The sequence below is a fragment of the Hyperolius riggenbachi genome, chromosome 11, assembly GCF_040937935.1.
Source record: "Hyperolius riggenbachi isolate aHypRig1 chromosome 11, aHypRig1.pri, whole genome shotgun sequence".
NCBI lineage: Eukaryota > Metazoa > Chordata > Amphibia > Anura > Hyperoliidae > Hyperolius > Hyperolius riggenbachi.
The window spans coordinates 245,926,168-245,946,065 of record NC_090656.1 but is presented as its reverse complement, the minus strand read 5'-3'; the positions used below and the strand labels follow the sequence as shown (position 1 = coordinate 245,946,065).

The 19,898-nt window shown below is 47.9% G+C and overlaps 1 protein-coding gene across 9 annotated transcripts in view; it reads right to left on the bottom strand.

Annotated features, from left to right (window-relative positions):
• ANO1 (anoctamin 1) overlaps positions 1-19,898 on the bottom strand; it is a 1,209,699-nt gene that overhangs the window by 714,039 nt on the left and 475,762 nt on the right. For all 9 annotated transcript variants that reach the window (XM_068260041.1, XM_068260039.1, XM_068260043.1 and 6 more), the window contains one exon: positions 6,767-7,233. In XM_068260041.1, coding sequence (XP_068116142.1) covers positions 6,767-6,938 — 172 coding nt within the window. In that variant the 5' untranslated portion in view covers positions 6,939-7,233. The remainder of the gene's footprint in view (positions 1-6,766; positions 7,234-19,898) is intronic.

Below are 19,898 nucleotides of genomic sequence, written 5' to 3'. Positions count from 1 at the left end.
AATGGGCAATTACAATACGTGGGTTTTAATTATGGAGGCATGTTTTATTTTAAAACTATAATGGCCGAAAACTGAGAAATAATGAATTTTTTCCGTTTTTTTCTTATTCTTCCTGTCAAAATGCATTTACAGTAAGGCCCCGTTCACATTACAAACGCGGATGGCCACGCATGCGGAACGCAACACATGTGAACGCACGCCATCCGCGTTTGTGTGCGTTGTGTGGCTGATACCATCACTGAAAAGTGAATGGGACAGCCACGCGTTTTTACAAAAAATGCGTGCAGCATGCGTTCCCGGACTGCACAGGTCCGGAACGCATGCAGTGTGAACATCAGACATTGCACTGTATGCAATGTCTGATGTCGTGCGTGTCGGCCCCCTGCACGCGTTTCCAAAACGCGGCTGGAAACGCGTGCAGTGTGAACGAGGCCTAAGGTAGCTCTTAGCAAAATGTACCCCCAAAGATGGTCTAATTGGTGGTGGAAAAAACAAGATATAGATCAGTTCATTGTGATAAGTAGTGATAAAGTTATAGGCGAATGAATGGGAGGTGAACATTGCTCGGATGCATAAAGTGAAAACGACTGAGAGCTTAAGTGGTTAAAAAACTTCAATTGTTATCTATGCACAAGAGCTTCTCTGAGCTCCCCGACCCAACTTGGGTCAGCTACAGTGCTATTTTCTGAAGCACTTATCTCAACCTGTTTCTCACTGTTTCTTGTTTGTTTATGGTTTTACTGCCAGGAAGTTCAAAGGGCCATTAGCTCTGCTCTGCTTCATCATTTAAAATACAGAGTTTGTAGACTGCAAATATTAGAGAATGATGCAATGTTATAGAAAAAAAAGCTATAAAACTGAAAATAAAACTATGAGACTCTTTTCTTTGCTACTAATGTTCTAATAATTATCTGTACTACATGTACTATTTACTATATCAGAAGTTTTTTTGTTTTTTCACTGCAGTGTCACTTTAAGCCACCAGCAAGCAAGCAAATGCTCAAAATAATTTTGATGGTACTTTTTCAACTACTTTTTGGTACTTTTTAAATTGCAAAATGTTGAAAAGTTATTTGGAAGTGGAGATGGAAAATTTCTTAGGAGAAAACTCAGGTGAAAATGTTCATTGCATGTGGGTCTTATATTTCACACCATAATGGGCCCGATCCAGTTCACTTTTTCTCTTAAAGGGGAACTGAAGAGAGAGGTATACGGAGGCTGCCATGGTTATTTCCTTTTAAGCAATACCAGTTGCCTGGCTGTCCTGCTGATCCTCTGCCTCTAATACTATTAGCCACAGCCCCTGAACAAGCATGCAGCAGATCAGGTGTTTCAGACATTAAAGTCAGATCTGACAAGACTAGCTGCATGCTTGTTTCTGGTGTTATTCAGATACTACTGCAGAGAAATAGACCAGCAGGGCTGACAGGCAACTGGTATTGATTAAAAGGAAACAAATATGGCAGCCTCTGTATACCTCTTACTTCAGTTCCTCTTTAAGTTTTCTCCTAGGAGATAATATGGAAAGCTAACAACCGGGGTTATTCAAAAGTGAGTGTTTTGTAAGCCGGTGTAGTTTTACTAAAACCTTTCCAAGTTTGATCTTAATTTTAAAAATAACATTTTTTTCCATGATGGATTGAGTTCCTCCCTACCTATTTTTTATGTGACGGGTCCAAACTAAAAATAAGGTCGAAAACACTCTAAAACCCCCATCAGTTCTAAACTTCTCACCCACCGGTGCAGGATCTGGTCAGCCAAACGGGTCCACATCTACAAGCAATAAGGATCTGCAGACCAAGTGGGATAGATGAAAAAATGTAAACTTTTATTGGTAACTCCAAAAAGCAAGACAACACATCTACAGGCTTAACTAATGTGTATCGGGCTCAGAATCTGCCCGAAGACATACTATGACTAAAGGCAGATTCTGAGCCCGATACGCATTAGTTGAACCTGTGGATGTGTTAATATGGTGGGGGTGTCTCAGCACCCTGTGGAAAAAAAGTACAGGAGACAAAAGGGGGAGCCCAATGGTGCAATATGCAAATATAATAGAGAAATAGTAATATTGTCAAAAGTACTCCTCACAAAAGAGGGTTGCAAGGGGCAACCGACCGCAGGAAGCAAGTGAAGACAATAAACCCGATTCCACTCAGGGTAGTCCTAGCCAGGACTAGGAAGTGGTCGTTCTCTTTGGAAAAGATGGAGAGAAATGTCCACCACGGTGGAGACCACTGGTGGTCTGTCACCACCCCTCGGACAAGGGATGTACAGGGGTATACTCAGCACAATTGGGGGAAAGAGGCACCCTAGTTTGCTAAAAGCGTCTAAAAAAAAGCTTAAAAACGAAAAGTAACACAAGGTAGCTTACCTCAATGACCAAATCTATTGTAATATTACAAAATATTTTTTATTTAGCACAGGCAACGTGTTTTGCGGGTCTGAGCCCGCTTCCTCAGGCCAATAACCGTGCCTACAATAGCAAAAAGAACTCCTAAGTATAGACATTTGAGCAAGACAGCCCAATAAAACAGAAGATGTTATACATTACATTAGTTACAATGGTGCATAGCCTCATTAGTTACATCTTCTGTTTTATTGTGCTGTCTTGCTCATATGGCTATACTTAGGAGTTCCTTTTGCTATTGTAGGCACTGTTATTGGCCTGAGGAAGTGGGCTCAGACCCGCAAAACGCGTTGCCTGTGCTAAATAAAAAAATATTTTGTAAAATTACAATAGATTTTGCCATTGAGGTAAGCTACCTCGTGTTACTTTTCGTTTTTAAGCTGTTTAGACGCTTTTATCAAACTAGGGCGCCTCTTTCCCCCAATTGTGCTGTGGATGTGTTGTCTTACTTTTTAGAGTTACCAATAAAAGTTTACAGTTTTTTCATCTATCCCACCTGGTCTGCGGATCCTTCTTCCTTGTACAAGGGGTCCAATCTATAAGACACATCAACATGTATTCTACGAATATAGGTCATTTAACAACAAACTGGATGCACAACAATCCATTATTCTCAAGGTGCACCTACGGCTTATTTCTGCAGTTCATTCAGAGAGGGGCTGGATAGTGTTAGCAGTAGGTGGTGAGTGGTTAGGGTTAGGAGTAGCTGAGGGGTGGTTAGGGTTAGGCATAGTTAGCGGAGAGTTTAGGTGAGAGTTAGGATACGGTGGGTGATAGCAGAATATTCAATTACAGATATTCTACTGCAGTGGTAAAAATACTGATATTCTATCACTGTTATTTCATGCCCATTACTGTCATTTTTTGCACCAATCATTGTCTTGGACAGCAAACACTAGTTTTACTATTTTTTTTATTTTAAACAATGATTTATTTTATCAATGATTTGAACTCTGTTACTAGCAGTAGCAGTGATTTCCGGGTGACTGGGAGGACACTGATTGGCCATGGGATCACATGATGCCTTGGGCCAATCACTACAGCCACAAAGGTCAAGGAATCACATGATGCCCTTGACCATTGGAGCTGTACTGGGGTCACAAGCATTACAGGAAATAATGTAAGTCCTGTGCACATTTTACAATGATCACTGTTACTCGCACCTACCAGGGATCACATGGTCCCTTGCCCTAACCGGTGCTGCTGTGGGCACGCGCAGGTGACTGTACGGCGGGGGGATTTCTCTGGGATGGAGCTCCTACATCCAGGCGGCATGAGGGACCGCCCTTTTGGACGTAGGCGTTATATCCATTGGGCTAAAGTAGTTAAAAGGAAAATTATAAAGTGAATTGATCAGGCCCTAAATGTCTTCTCAATACCAATGTGTATCCTAGAAAATGAAGCATGACTTTTATAAATGATGCACAAAATAAGAAACCCCTTCCCGCCAGCTGCTGTTTCGATCCTCGCGAGGCTCGGGGGCATATTTGTGACGTAATGCAGAGGACAGACACTAGGGGCACTGCAGCACATACCTTACATGAGCACTAGAGTCTTCTGGTATTTGGCCTCTGCCATTTGAGAAGTCATCAGTCGCTCCAGGACTCAGGAGTGCAGAAGAGAGGAAGAAGCAGCCAGCGGGGAGAGAAGAGACTGGAACCGCCCCATGGACAGGGGGAGGAGCTTCACTGGTCGTCAAACGCTGCCAGCAACGTGCTCACAATCCGCCGCTGATTGACTGAAGTGTTCCATCCTTCTCAACTGACAAATTTCAAGTCGAGCAGATATATCTCTATCTTATCAGATATTAATGATTAGCAGCACAAGGAATATTATGTTTTTATTACTAGATTAATGGTAGGCCTTTCACGAGGGGGTCCGTCACCGCTGTGGGGAAGTCTATTCGATAATAATCTGTGCACACATTATTTACTGAAGCTAACACCCCCTTTGCCTGTAGTGAGTGCTAGGTGTGTAATGTAGTCCAGTTACTGGAGCTCTGCACATCCATGCAGATTGATCATTCAGGTATCCCTTCTGTTTGAAAGCGCTGCCATGTCTCTCGCTGTACAGATTGAAGCTTGTTGAACGTGTCCTGTTCTTGTACAGGGCCGGCCTTAGGTTTCACAGTGCCCTGAGTGAAACCTGATTTTTGTGCCCCCCCCCATCCTCTTCCCGCGTGCACGCACACACACACAAATGCACACACACACAGGCCCATATGCAATTCACCTTTTCTCCTGGGATATCTCCTAGGACAGTGGTTCCCAACCTTTTTGATGGAAAGAGTGCATTATCTTGAATATACTTAATAATGAAGGCTAGAACCTTTCAAAAACATTAATAAAAACAATCAACGGGACTGTTAGCTGCCCCCCCCCCCCTTTCCCCATTTACAATGATAGTACAGCAACAAAAATTTGCACCACTCATTATAGCCGCAGTGCACCCCCCAAAAAATGTTCTCAGACTCGGTATAGATAGGTAGCCAGGTATAAGTGCCCCCAGTATAGGATCTCATGTGCAGGTGCCCTCAATATAGGTTGCCAAGCATAGGTGCCCCCAGTATAGGAAGTCAGTTGAAGGTCTCCATCCCCCTCCATAGGTAGCCAGGCGTAGGTGCCCTCAGTATAGGCAACCAGCTATAGGCGCCCTGAGCGACCGCTCCGGTCGCTCAGGTCAAAGGCCGGCTATGTTCTTGTAGAACATATGCAGAGGTTCCGGGGGTTTCCTAGAAGTCTGTGATTTGGAGGCTGGCAGCTGTGAGAGGAGCTTCTGGTGTAATGTTGGATAACAGCTTATAAAGCCATTTTATATCATGACACATGATAATGCCTTGCACAGTCTCCGCTCAGAAATAGACAGAAATAGCCGATATCTGTTGGGTCCGCCCTACTATGCTGGCGCAGGGGACTTGCAGGAGATTTGCGCCTGCGCAGTAGAGCGGTTGGCTATTTCCGCCTATCTCTGAGCGGAAAGCCGATACTGCTCCTGTGCTGGACCCGGGAAGGTAAATATTTATATCCCCGCCGTTCATGGAGCTTTATTGCTGCCTCCATGGGACACATGCGGACAGGGAAGCCTCGATAGGATCTGGAGGCTTCCTCCACCCGAGGTGAGTACCCCCCAGGGGAACTTTTTTTAGTTACAGATTTTCTTTAACTACTTTAGTTTTAGGGGCAGTATATATACACCCCAAAGGGCTTCATCTAAAGTTCCAGGGGCGTAGATACTCATCTGCTGTTTCCTGTGTGAGGCACGAGCACTCGTCCCTGCCAGTGGCCGTTAGTGGACAGATTGGTGAATGTGAACATATGTTCCAAAAGCCAATCAAAGTGCCTGATTAATACGATAATGCTGAGCCGAGGTTTGCACAGGTGATTTGATCGCGGGGATGGACGTGGTTTTGTTTTTAATAGTGGTTGTGCAGGGTGGAGTGATTGCTGAGGTTGGGGTGGTCGCTCATTGGTTGCAGTTGCTGATTGCGGTTGCTGATGGTGCGTGGGCTCCTGCATGTGCTGTTGCTTTGGATATATCGGGTGGCTCTGCCTGTTGCTGCTCCTTACTGGGCTGCACTTAACGTTTATACATGCTGAGTGACCTAATTTTGGACATTGTGGGGTCTGATGGTAAAGGGGTCCCTGTATGTGCTGTTGCTTTTGTTGTATCAGAGGGCTCTACCTGCAGCCACATCGGGGTCAGGTGCACTTGGCCAGGGTGCACTTGGCGGTCGTGCATGCTGGGACACTTGGTTTTGCGGTGTCTGGTGGTGTAGGGGCCCCTGTGCGTGCTGTTGCTTTGGATGGGTCGGGGGGCTCTGCCTGCTTTTGGGACAGGTGCTCTTTGCCAAAACTATTTAAAAAAAAAGAAGTGCCTGATTAATGAATAATCTCTGCTGCAATGAACAGCAGAGATTATTCATTGAAAAACTGTAAAAAAAAAAAAAATGTCACCTAACTTCCACTTTTGTTTTATCTAAAAAGCTGTGAATGTACTACACTATTATATTTGTACACTAAAAAAATCCTACTGTGGCGACTATTTCTATTAGTTTGATCCGCTAGAGGCATGATCTTTTCCCAAGCGCAATCATCTTTCTGCTGTGTTTTGTCTGCAATTCAGCTCCGATACCAGGAGTGAAGGAAAATCCCACAGCAATCTCACCACTGCGTGATTTTTTCCCCCTGTGATTTGGCTATATTCCACTCATTTTTGCTTTACCTGGGCTTATCGCGAATGCCTCAAAATCGTACCGTACACCTGACAGATCGCGGCGGAATTGCAGCATTGTAAATTGGAAAGAAGCGTGATTGCGATCGCGTTTACAATTAGAAAAGAGCCCTAATAGTTTCTTACCAAAAAAATCCTCTTCACCCCGTTCCAACCACATCAACATCTGTCTTGAAAGGTCGCGCCGCGTGTCTTTCTGGAAAGGGGTTAGCAAATGTGGCACCCAGCGTGCAGACACCTTACACATATGCAGTTCATGAATAATTTTCCACATACCCGAGGCCAGTTTCATGATCATTTGGATGATTGTTCATCTCTCTTCCAGGATTAAACACTCCACGTTCTTCACTGTGGATTCATTGTCCATCAATGATGGTCTTCCAGGTCTTGGCTGGTCTGTGATGGACATGTGACCACTTTGAAAGCTCCTTTTTCACCTCTCCATAGTGTCATAAAAAGAGCTATTGTTACCATAAACTGCCATCATCTCACTATGAATTTCCTGGGTATCATTACTTTTCAAATGCTGGCACTTTATCACTCCTCGAGCCTCACACTTTTCCATCTCGCACTTTAGACACTTCTGGCACAATCTGTAAATAAAGTAGAAAGCAATGTTGCTATTTTTGTAGATGATACAAAACTGCAGAATCATCAACTCTCAGGAAGATAAGGAGATATCATACCTCCCAACATTTTGAGATAAGAAAGAGGGATATTTAGGCCGCACCCCTGCCACCTAATCACCTTAATCACGCCCCAGACACCCCCCTTGTAATGCAAACCATAAAGATATAATTAAAAAAATATGCTGTTGTATAATTCAAACCACACTGGTTCTTTCTATCCTGGTTCATTTTCCTTCATAATAACATTTGAAAATAAGAAATATATCAATGTAAAGGATATAAATAACATTTAGAGTACATCAAAGACATTTTTTTCAGTGGAAAAGTACATATATTTACATACATCTGTGCATGAGTCCTGAAAGAGGGACAAATGAGGGGGAAAGAGGGACCGAGGGACAGGGTCCCCAAAGAGGGACTGTCCCTCCAAAAGAGTGACAGTTGGGAGCTATGGACATATTGCAACAGGATCTGGATAGGATGGCTATATGGGCACATACATGGCAGATGAAATTCAATGTTGACAAATGTAAAGTCATGCATTTTGGTCGTACCAATGGTCTAGCACAGCTGTGCCCAACCTAAGGACCGTGGGTCATTTGTGGCCCGCCAAGCCAACTTGTGTGGCCCGCAGAAGTGTCCTGAGGAGGAGGATTGGGGATTGTGTCATGTGTCATACAGAAGGACTTAGGCCCGGTTCACATTAGCGGTTGCTATCCGGAATCGCCGTGCCGGAGCCGTGCCGGAGCCGGACCGCATGCGGACCGGACGAAACGGACGCACGGCATAGCAATGAATGTCTATGCGACCGTTCACATGCGTCCGTTTCGTCCGGACCGGAGCCGGACCGGATCCGGACTCCGGCGTCCGTTCCAACATGCGCTATTTTTTGGTTGGCTGACGTATCCGGACCGGAGCTGGAATGTTGCATCCGGCCAATGGAAACCAATGAGAACCGGAGAGCGCACAACACACTGGCTATAAAAACCGGATGTTATACCACACTTCCTATGCTGACTCTATGGTATGGTGGCCATTTTGGATGGGGACCACATGGCACCAGCGTTCACAGAGTGGAGCAGCAGTGACTTCATGCTGGAGCTCTTTGGCAGCAATATGGAGCAGGATCTGTCTGATAGCGAGGGGGTGAGGCCCTACACATCAGAAGACCTCATCCTACAGGTGCAGCAGGTACCAGCCCTGTGGGACAAGGGGGATGCGGACCACAGCAACATCAAAAAATGCAGAGGCCTGTGGAAAAAAATTGCCAAGCTGTATGTGGAGGACTTTGAGCACTTGAGCAAGAGACAGCAAGGCACAGAGGGTATGTTGACTAGAAGTTTTTGGGGGGGCTTGTGGTTAGCTTGTGATGTATTCCACTTTTGCTATGGATTTGTGTCACCCACGTGTTGCCCACCCACCCGTGGCCCACCCACCTGTTCCCCACCCACCTGTAACCCACCTGTAATGTATCCCACCCACCTGTGATGTATCCCACCCACCTGTACCCCACCTGTGATGTATCCCACCCACCTGTGATGTATCCCACCCACCTGTGATGTATCCCACCCACCTGTACCCCACCTGTGATGTATCCCACCCACCTGTGATGTATCCCACCCACCTGTGATGTATCCCACCCACCTGTAACCCACCTGTGATGTATCCCACCCACCTGTGATGTATCACACCCACCTGTGATGTATCCCACCCACCTGTGATGTATCCCACCCACCTGTGATGTATCCCACCCACCTGTACCCCACCTGTGATGTATCCCACCCACCTGTGATGTATCCCACCCACCTGTGATGTATCCCACCCACCTGTGATGTCTCCCACCCACCTGCGATGTACCCCACCTGTGCACATAAAACATACACAATGACCAATTATTAAACATCAATTTATTGTAAAAAATTAAGACATTTAAAATCACTTAAAAACTTGAAACTCCAAAATAAACACATTTCAACAAAACATATTAAAAACCAAACATTCACCCTCGTCCTGGTGGTGTGGTAAAATAAAGTCTCAGTTGGTCCCTGTTCCGCAGTGACACTACCCTTGGCCTGGTTGCATACCTCCGCAGGGGCATTAGTGGAAGCACATTCGGGGGTTCCGGAGTCTCTCTTTCCTCCTGCCGCACAAAGTTGTGGAGGATGCATGCTGCCTTCACCACGACAACTGCGTTGCCCAGTTTCAGCAGCATGGGCGTGTGGAACACCCTCCACTTTGACACCAGGATCCCAAATGTGCACTCCACCATTCTCCTTGCACGGCTCAACCGAGCATTGAAGTGTAGCTGGCTGGCATCAAGTCCCCTGTCTGGGTACGGACGCATTACATGGTCGGACAGGGCGAAGGCCTCGTCCCTCACAAACACATAGGGGTAGGCTGGTGCCCTTGTCCCAGGCCAGGGTCTGTCACGGGGGAGACGCAGTCTGCCTTCCTCCATCAGCCGGCAAAGGGTCGTACGCTGGAAAATTCCAGAGTCATTGGAACTACCGTACGACCCCACGTCCACGTACACAAACTTGTAGTCCGCATCTGCCACTGCCATTAGAACAATGCTGAAGTATTTTTTATAGTTGAAATAATGGCTGCCACTCCCCACGGGTTTCTGAATCCGGATGTGTTTCCCATCCAGTGCGCCAACACAATTAGGAAACTTGCACTCGGTCCAGAAGCCCTGGGCGATCTCCTCCCATTTCGTGGTGTCCGGCACAGGCATGTATCTGGCCCTCAGTCGCGTCCAAAGGATCCTCGAAGTCCTCACGACGATGCCTGCCACCGTGCTCTTCCCAATACGAAATGTGACATGTAGCGATGTATATGTTTGTCCAGTTGCGATGTACCTACAAGAGAAATAATCGAAATCAATTTTTCATGTCGTTACAGGAGAAAGGTTCAAGACAAGGTGGTGCAATATACGTGATGCATACGTGAAATGGCTACGGAAGAAAAAACTTGCCGAACGAAGTGGCAGTGGCGGGGGAAAGCGACAAAAAGACTACCAATTTGCCAAGCAATTGTCTTTCATCAATGCAAGCCTGGAACCTAGACTGTAAGTACCACTACTGTGGGCAGGAACTGAGAGCTCATTTTAGCAGACAACTACCATGACTTCGGCCATGTATTGCTATAAACTGGCCTCAATTCCCATGGCTAGCGAACTTTTCTCACAAGCTTTATCAAATGTTTGGTAGAAACGGTTGATAAAGTGTTTGCTAGTGTTTGCTAGCGCTGTGAATTGACGCCACATGCTGTTTGGCACACCAATAAATATTGTTTTTATCTACAGGACTGAAGACAATTTGGAGCAAGAGGAACCGACCCAGGAGGCACGGTTCAGCAGTGAGGAGAGCTTGGTGGATGATGACGTCGCCGATGTAACCTATTTCCCCGAGGAGAGGAGTAGGAGGAGGGAGTCCTTAGCTATCCCAGCTCTCTCCTTTGATGATGACTTGGGAGAAGAGAGCTTGGATGTTGAGGTTGCAGGACCGAGTGTGGAAGAAGCTGCACCTCCACAATCGACCGCTATGGAAGCTCCAGGGGAACAAGAACAAAGTGAGGAGCACCGAGAGACTGCAGCACAACCAGCGCGCAGGGCAACCCCGACACAGGCCAGAGGACGGGGAGATGCTGCCACACCACCAGTGAGGACCACCCCACCAGTGAGGCGTCGAGGTACCCTCCCCCCAACAAGGAGAGAGACAGAGTCCGAGATGTCCGGGGCTGTCTCCGGACTTCTCGGGATTCTTCAGTTGCAAGATGAGGACAGGGGCCATATCATGGAGCAGTACAAGTCCCACATCACTTCACTGCAATGTGAGCTCGACGCTGTACATGGGCACTACAGGGACGAGCTTAAAATGATGCATGAGATGCACAGAGGAGAAATCGACCAACTGCGTGCGCAGCATCATCAGTCGGTGGGCCAGCTGCAGAACATGATGCAGCAAATGCATCAACAAAGCAAGGAACTACTGAAATTGCAGGCACACCCGTGTTTTCACACTGTGATGTCTCTAATACCATATTTGGAAAAGGTGCCTTCCCAAAACATGATGGCGTGCCATTCCACTTTGCTGGAGGTGATCAAACAACACATGGACACGCCATTATTGCAACCACCAATTTTTAGACCCCCACAACCAACAGCGGTGCCCACCTGGCAATCATCACAGATGTACACCGGCTACAGAGGCAGTCAATATGGGCCACCGCTGTCAGGGTCCAGCTCATCCACGACCAGCACCCAAGAGAGTCCAGATTTCCAGGCAGCAACTCCCACCTTTTCTAGTAGTGGTGCCGATACAATTTGAAAAAAAAAGTCAAATTGTTCCTGGACATGCTCCTCTGAATACCTCCGATCCTCGGAGGAAGGATACCATCACAGGGCTTTTTAGCCCAACCTTTTCCCTGCCCCATCTCCTTCAACCAAGGTTCAGAGGTGTTCAGATGACCATGTCAGGGAACTTTTGTTTTTGCTGGACTTGAACTTTAGGGCCTGGTGTCCCCGAAAGACACTACCTGGGTCACAACCTTGTGCCTGTTGCACTGCACCTGTAGTCCTGCACCTGTGCCTTTGATTCCTCTTGTTCCTTACTTTGTTGTTCCTAATCACTTGCACAAGACCCTTGGAGCCATGGGTGAAGGACACCTTCACTGGTCGGTGAGAGGCCTAGCCTTTTCACTGACCTGTGTCCTTCATCCATGGCTCAGAGGGTCCTGTGCCAGTGGTTAGGTTTTTAAAGCACTTCAATTTTAGGGCCTGGTGTCCCCGAAAGACACTACCTGTAGTCCTGCTCCTCTGCCATCGGTTCCTCTTGCTCCTCACTTTGTTATTGTTCCTAATCACTTGCACAAGACCCTTGAAACCATGGATGAAGGACACCTACACTGGTCGGTGAGAGGCCTAGCCTTTTCACTGACCTGTGTCCTTCATCCATGGCTCAGAGGGTCATGTGCCAGTGGTTAGGTTTTTGAAGCACTAATAATTTAGGGCCTGGTGTCCCCAAAAGACACTACCTGTAGTCCTGCTCCTCTGCCATCGGTTCCTCTTGCTCCTCACTTTGTTCTTGTTCCTAATCACTTGCACAAGACCCTTGAAACCATGGATGAAGGACACCTTGACTGGTCGGTGAGAGGCCTAGCCTTTTCACTGACCTGTGTCCTTCATCCATGGCTCAGAGGGTCCTGTGCCAGTGGTTAGGTTTTAGAAGCACTAATAATTTAGGGCCTGGTGTCCCCAAAAGACACTACCTGTAGTCCTGCTCCTCTGCCATCGGTTCCTCTTGCTCCTCACTTTGTTCTTGTTCCTAATCACTTGCACAAGACCCTTGAAACCATGGATGAAGGACACCTACACTGGTCGGTGAGAGGCCTAGCCTTTTCACTGACCTGTGTCCTTCATCCATGGCTCAGAGGGTCATGTGCCAGTGGTTAGGTTTTTGAAGCACTTCAATTTATTAGGGCCTGGTGTCCCCGAAAGACACTACCTGGGTCACAACCTTGTGCCTGTTGCACTGCACCTGTAGTCATGCACCTCTGCCATCGGTTCCTCTTGCTCCTCACTTTGTTCTTGTTCCTAATCACTTGCACAAGACCCTTGGAGCCATGGATGAAGGACACCTTGACTGGTCGGTGAGAGGCCTAGCCTTTTCACTGACCTGTGTCCTTCATCCATGGCTCAGAGGGTCCTGTGCCAGTGGTTAGGTTTTAGAAGCACTAAAAATTTAGGGCCTGGTGTCCCTGAAAGACACTACCTGTAGTCCTGCTCCTCTGCCATCGGTTCCTCTTGCTCCTCACTTTGTTCTTGTTCCTAATCACTTGCACAAGACCCTTGGAGCCATGGATGAAGGACACCTACACTGGTCGGTGAGAGGCCTAGCCTTTTCACTGACCTGTGTCCTTCATCCATGGCTCAGAGGGTCCTGTGCCAGTGGTTAGGTTTTTGAAGCACTTTAATATTAGGGACTGGTGTCCCCGAAAGACACTTGGGCAGCTATGCCCTGCAACTCTTCCAGCACAAAGTTGGTGGTTGGTGTTCCTTAAAACTGACCGGGCTATACCATAGATATGTTATTTTTTTGTCTTCCATGTTGGAAGAATGTTTCCATGTTGGAAAGTGGTTGTTTTTGCAATAAAAAAATTTGTTTTTACATACCTCAGTGTGATGAGTAGTTGTTCTTGTGGTGTGACTGCTCTCCTGAACGTGGTATCCTTCTTCCTAAGGTCATCCTTCACCATCTCCAAAAGGGTATCAAACCTGTCAGGAGATGGAAAGGAAGAAGCTGTAAAGTATGTTGTGGGACAAGGTGTTGGGTGGAGGATGGGGGAGGTGTGTTTACAGAGGTTTGGGAGTGTTGTGGAGGGTGGGGGTGTAGTGTATAGCTAGGTATACAGGGGTGTAGGGGTCAGGGTGGTGTGTTTAGCTAGGTATACAGGGATGAGGTGTTGTGGGGGTGAGGGTGGGGTGTTTAGGAATGGTGGGGGTTGGTGTATTTAGGCCTATATACTTACAGGGGAATAGACATCCGAGTGTAGCTGTAGAACTTCTGTGGGTGTCGTCTGAGGTCCCGGTAGAGGGCCTGGAACTCTCCCTTCCTCTGCCTCCTGGCTAGTAGAGGGTGCACCCACCATCTCCTGCGAGGAGCACGCCTTCTCCCCACATAGTAGTAGGTAAACAACAGGAAGGAGAGAATTCCCAGGTAATAAGCGTAAAAAATGACTGGATCCATGGTCCCAACTGCTGTCTCTGTATCCAAGGATGGTCTCCACACGTCCAGCTGTCTCCAACAATGACCCCAGAGCTTCTGCTGACCTCCCAGAACCCTAGGTATTTATACAGGTTGTTATCTCTTTAAGAATCCGGATCCGGACCGCAACCGTGTTCATACCGCACGGAAACCGTATGCAACCGGACCGGATCCGGACCGGATCCGGACAGGAACCGTACGGTTCAGGTCCGATCCGGCTCCGGTGCGGTCCGGACATCCGGTGCGGTTTTCTCAAAACCGCAAGTGTGAACGGGGCCTTAGAAGTACTCATCAACAACAAGTTAAATAATCGTACTCAATGCCAAGACGCTGCAGCTAAAGCTAATAACATTTTGGGATGCATTAAAAGGGAAATAAAAACTCGGGATGCTACCACAATATTGCCCCTGTTTAACTCTCTAGTAAGGCCACATCTGGAATATGGAATTCAGTTCTGGGCACCACATTACAGGAAAGTTTTATTGCAGTTTTAGAGCAGGTCCAGCTCGGGATCTTCTGTGTCAACGTGAGAGGCGCTCTACGTTACGTCCACATGGTCTGGAGTGTACTGCCCAGGTGCAGAAGATCCCAACCAGGCAAAGTTGCCATCGCGTACGGAGGGAACCCCGGGCCACCGTCTGGAAACGGAGCTGCAAAGAAGTACAGGGGGCTGGAGGAAGCCCTGGGTAAGTAGATGTCATTTTTTAGGGTAGCTCGGACATTTCCTTTAAAGGACTTCCAAGGTGAGAAATTAAAACTAGTTTTACTTACCTGGTTATTTTTCCAGCCCCTGGAAGCAGCGGTGGTCGTAATGGCCAAAAACTTTGTTTCACAAATTTTGCTAAGTTTTTCGCATTGATAAACTTCACAAAGTATTTTACGCATTTACGGGTATCCCATAATTACGGCTGCGGTACTTCGCGTGTAAACAAAATTGTGCAATGTAATTACGTGTTACTTATGCATAAATATCAGTGTTAAACTTACCAATGCCCATAATATATATTAATGCGTATAATCATGCTTATAATGCATATAAACATGCACATTAAACCGCGCATGCACGTCTATACAATAACATGTCCGCATGCATAATACGCGTCAAAACATACTAAATGACTCATTTCGTAATTTCGTGTGATTACGAAGTTACGCGAAGTTTCGACACATAATTACGGTTCACACGTAATTTATTACGCATTCTCACGTAAATTTTGTATTACAAATGAAAAACAGCGAATTCCGATGCAAAATTTCGCAGCACCACCGCCCAGAAGTCATTTGGGTCCCTGGCCGCAGCTCCGGTCCTCTCCTGGGTCCTGCTGGCAGCCTCTAAGGATCACCAACCCCTGATGCTTCTTCTGAGCTTGCGCCGACGTGCGCCCGCCCCGTGTGAGAACCCATCCATGCCACTGGGAGCACAGACGCATTACGCTCCCGATGAAGTGAGTGCGTTTATGCGCTCGCCTGGGCAGGAAACGCCGACCCCCGATAGAGGCTGCCAGCGGAACGTCAGAGCTGCAGCAAAGGACCCAAATGACTTATAAGGGCTGAAAGAAGCCCCAGGTAACTAAAGCTAGATTTAATTTCTCTCCTGTAAGCCTTTTATACCCTCCTGGTGGTTCTGGGTCACCCTGAGTCATCTAGGTTTACCTGCTCTTGCACGTAGATCCATTTTTTGTGTGGTTTATCCCATGTGTTTCTTGCAAAGTATTACATACAGTAAATTGTCTTTTAGTTGTGACAATAACTGGTACTTCTGGCCCCAGCTGCCGCCCCCCTTCTGGAAGAAGACATCACTAGGCTGTGACCCTCTGACTTTCAGCATTCCTACAGAGGCTCTTAAAATAGGTGTTGTTTTATTGTGGCTCTGTTTATGTCTTTTTTCTTTGCAGTGTATGCCTGGAATTCTGCCTGTTCTGTAACTAAATCCTAAATACTCCAACTGGAGAATGCAACCAGAATAACAAGTGAGGATGGCGTCTGGAGATGGGGCCTTTCATGGCTGATGCAAATAGGCAAATAGTGGCATCTTCAGAGGGGCAGCTCGATGCCCGATGCTCAGAGGCCAATGCCAGAGGGACAGCTCCATGCCCGATGCTCAGAGGCCAATGCCAGAGGGACAGCTCCATGCCCGATGCTCAGAGGCCAATGCCAGAGGGGCAGCTCCATGTCCGATGCCCAGAGGCCAATGCCAGAGGGGCAGCTCCATGTCTGATGCTCAGAGGCCAATGCCAGAGGGGCAGCTCCATGCCCGATGCTCAGAGGGGCAGCTCCATGCCCGATGCTCAGAGGGGCAGCTCCATGTCCGATGCCCAGAGGCCAATGCCAGAGTGGCAGCTCCATGTCTGATGCTCAGAGGCCAATGCCAGAGGGGCAGCACCATGCCCGATGCTCAGAGGCCAATGCCAGAGTGGCAGCTCCATGCCCGATGCTCAAAGGCCAATGCCAGAGTGGCAGCTCAATGCCCGATGCTCAGAGGCCAATGCCAGAGGGACAGCTCCATGTCTGATGCTTACAGGCAAATGCCAGAGTGGCAGCTCCATGCCCGATGCTCAGAGGCCAATGCCAGAGTGGCAGCTCCATGCCCGATGCTCAGAGGCCAATGCCAGAGGGACAGCTCCATGCCCGATGCTCAGAGGCCAATGCCAGCGGGACAGCTCCATGCCCGATGCTCAGAGGCCAATGCCAGAGGGACAGCCCCATGTCTGATGCTCAGAGGCCAATGCCAGAGGGGCAGCACTATGCCCGATGCTCAGAGGCCAATGCCAGAGGGGCAGCTCCATGCCCGATGCTCAGAGGCCAATGCCAGAGGGACAGCTCCATGCCCGATGCTCAGAGGCCAATGCCAGAGGGACAGCCCCATGTCTGATGCTCAGAGGCCAATGCCAGAGGGGCAGCACCATGCCCGATGCTCAGAGGCCAATGCCAGAGGGGCAGCTCCATGCCCGATGCTCAGAGGCCAATGCCAGAGGGGCATCTCCATGTCTGATGCTCAGAGACCAATGCTAGAGTGGCAGCTCCATGCCCGATGCTCAGAGGCCAATGCCAGAGGGAAAGCTCCATGTCTGATGCTCAGAGGCCAATGCCAGAGGGGCAGCTCCATGATCGATGCTCAGAGGCCAATGCCAGAGGGGCAGCACCATGCCCGATGCTCAGAGGCCAATGCCAGAGGGACAGCTCCATGCCCAATGCTCAGAGGCCAATGCCAGAGGGACAGCTCCATGCCCAATGCTCAGAGGCCAATGCCAGAGTGGCAGCTCCATGTCTGATGCTCAGAGGCCAATGCCAGACGGGCAGCACCATGCCCGATGCTCAGAAGCCAATGCCAGAGGGGCAGCTCCATGTCTGATGCTCAGAGGCCAATGCCAGAGGGGCAGCTCCATGCCCGATGCTCAGAGGCCAATGCCAGAGAAACAGCTCCATGTCTGATGCTCAGAGGCCAATGCCAGATGGGCAGCACCATGCCCGATGCTCAGAGGCCAATGCCAGATGGGCAGCACCATGCCCGATGCTCAGAGGCCAATGCCAGAGGGACAGCTCCATGCCCAATGCTCAGAGGCCAATGCCAGAGGGACAGCTCCATGTCTGATGCTCAGAGGCCAATGCCAGAGGGGCAGCACCATGTCTGATGCTCAGAGGCCAATGCCAGATGGGCAGCACCATGCCAGATGCTCAGAGGCCAATGCCAGAGGGGCAGCTCCATGCCCGATGCTCAGAGGCCAATGCCAGAGGGGCAGCTCCATGCCCGATGCTCAGAGGCCAATGCCAGAGGGACAGCTCCATGCCCGATGCTCAGAGGCCAATGCCAGAGGGGCAGCTCCATGCCCGATGCTCAGAGGCCAATGCCAGAGGGGCAGCACCATGCCCGATGCTCAGAGGCCAATGCCAGAGGGGCAGCTAGATGCCCGATGCTCAGAGGCCAATGCCAGAGGGACAGCTCCATGCCCGATGCTCAGAGGCCAATGCCAGAGGGGCAGCTCCATGCCCGATGCTCAGAGGCCAATGCCAGATGGGCTCCCTGAGAAGAACCTCCAACAAGTCTGACAAACTAGCGCTGCTTCTGCTAATTAACTCAAATCAGACGATGTCAATGCTATACACACACCTAAAGGATTATTAGGAACACCATACTAATACGGTGTTTGACCCCCTTTTGCCTTCAGAACTGTCTTAATTCTACGTGGCATTGATTCAACAAGGTGCTGAAAGCATTTAGAAATGTTGGCCCATATTGATAGGATAGCATCTTGCAATTGATGGAGATGTGTGGGATGCACATTCAGGGCAGGAAGCTGCTGTTCCATCACATCCCAAAGATGCTCTATTGGGTTGAGATCTGGTGACTGTGGGGACCATTTTAGTACAGTGAGCTCATGGCATTTAAAGAGACACTGAAGCGAAAAAAAAATATGATATAATGAATTGGTTGTGTACTATGAATAATTTCTAGAAGATTAGCAGCAAAGAAAATATTCTCATACTTTTATTTTCAGGTATATAGTGTTTTTTCTAACATTGCATTATTCTATAATATGTGCAGATTACACAACACTCAGCATTCAAAATGATTCTTTCAGAGCAGTCTGTGAAGTAATGACCTCTCCTCTGCCAGAGAAAAAGTAAACAGTTCACTTACAGTTGAGATAATACAAGTCAGATAACAGCCCTCTCCACGACTAACTTAAGCAGCCCATACACTCAGCCGATTTTCTGGCCGACCGATCGATCCCGATCGATCGATCGATTGCAAATCGGTTGGCCAATCGACCGATCGACGGCCGATTTCGATCGATTTCGATGGATTTCCATCGAACTTGCAGGGTGGAAAATTTAGGTCGATCTGATGAGATTGCTTATCAGTTTGCATTGGCCTTAATGGAAATCTGATGGCAAAAAAATGCCATCAGATCGAATTTCAATAGATTTCAAACTGAAATCTATTGGAATTCTATCCTGGTAAAAAATGTTCTAAAAACGCATCAGATAGATCATCAGATGCATTTCTTATCTATCTGCTGCCAATCTGACGAGTGTATGGGCACCTTTAGTCGGAGAGCTTAATGGCTTGTTTGCATAGAGATAACAACTGGAGTTTCTCAACTCTTCCTGTACTGGAAACAATTAAAATGATGTATCTGATCTTAATGTTTTATTTCTTAGCTGTGCTACACATACAAATCATAATATCATAATTTTTTTTTCGCTTCAGTGTCTCTTTAAACGATGCCCAATTGGCACTAAGGGGCCTAAAGTGTGCCAAAAAGACATCCCCCACACCATTACACCACCACCACCAGCCTGCACAGTGGTAACAAGGCATGATGGATCCATGTTCTCATTCTGTTTACGGCAAATTCTGACTCTATCGAGACTCATCAGACCAGGCAACATTTTTCCAGTCTTCAACTGTCCAGTTTTGGTGAGCTCGTGCAAATTGTAGCCTCGTTTCCCTATTTGTAGCGGAGATGAGTGGTACCCGGTGGGGTCTTCTGCTGTTGTAGCCCATCCGCCTCAAGGTTGTGCATGTTGTGGCTTCACAAATGCTTTGTTGCATACCTCGGTTGTAACGAGTGGCTATTTCAGTCAACACTGCTCTTCCATCAGCTAGAATCAGTCGGCCCATTCTCCTCTGACCTCTAGCATCAACAAGGCCTTTTCGCCCACAGGACTGCCGCATACTGGATGTTTTTCCATTTTCACACCATTCTTTGTAAACCCTAGAAATGGTTGTGTGTGAAAATCCCAGCAACTGAGCAGATTGTGAAATACTCAGACCGTCTGGCACCAACAACCATGCCACGCTCAAAATTGCTTAAATCACCTTTCTTTACCACTCTGACATTCAGTTTGGAGTTTAGGAGA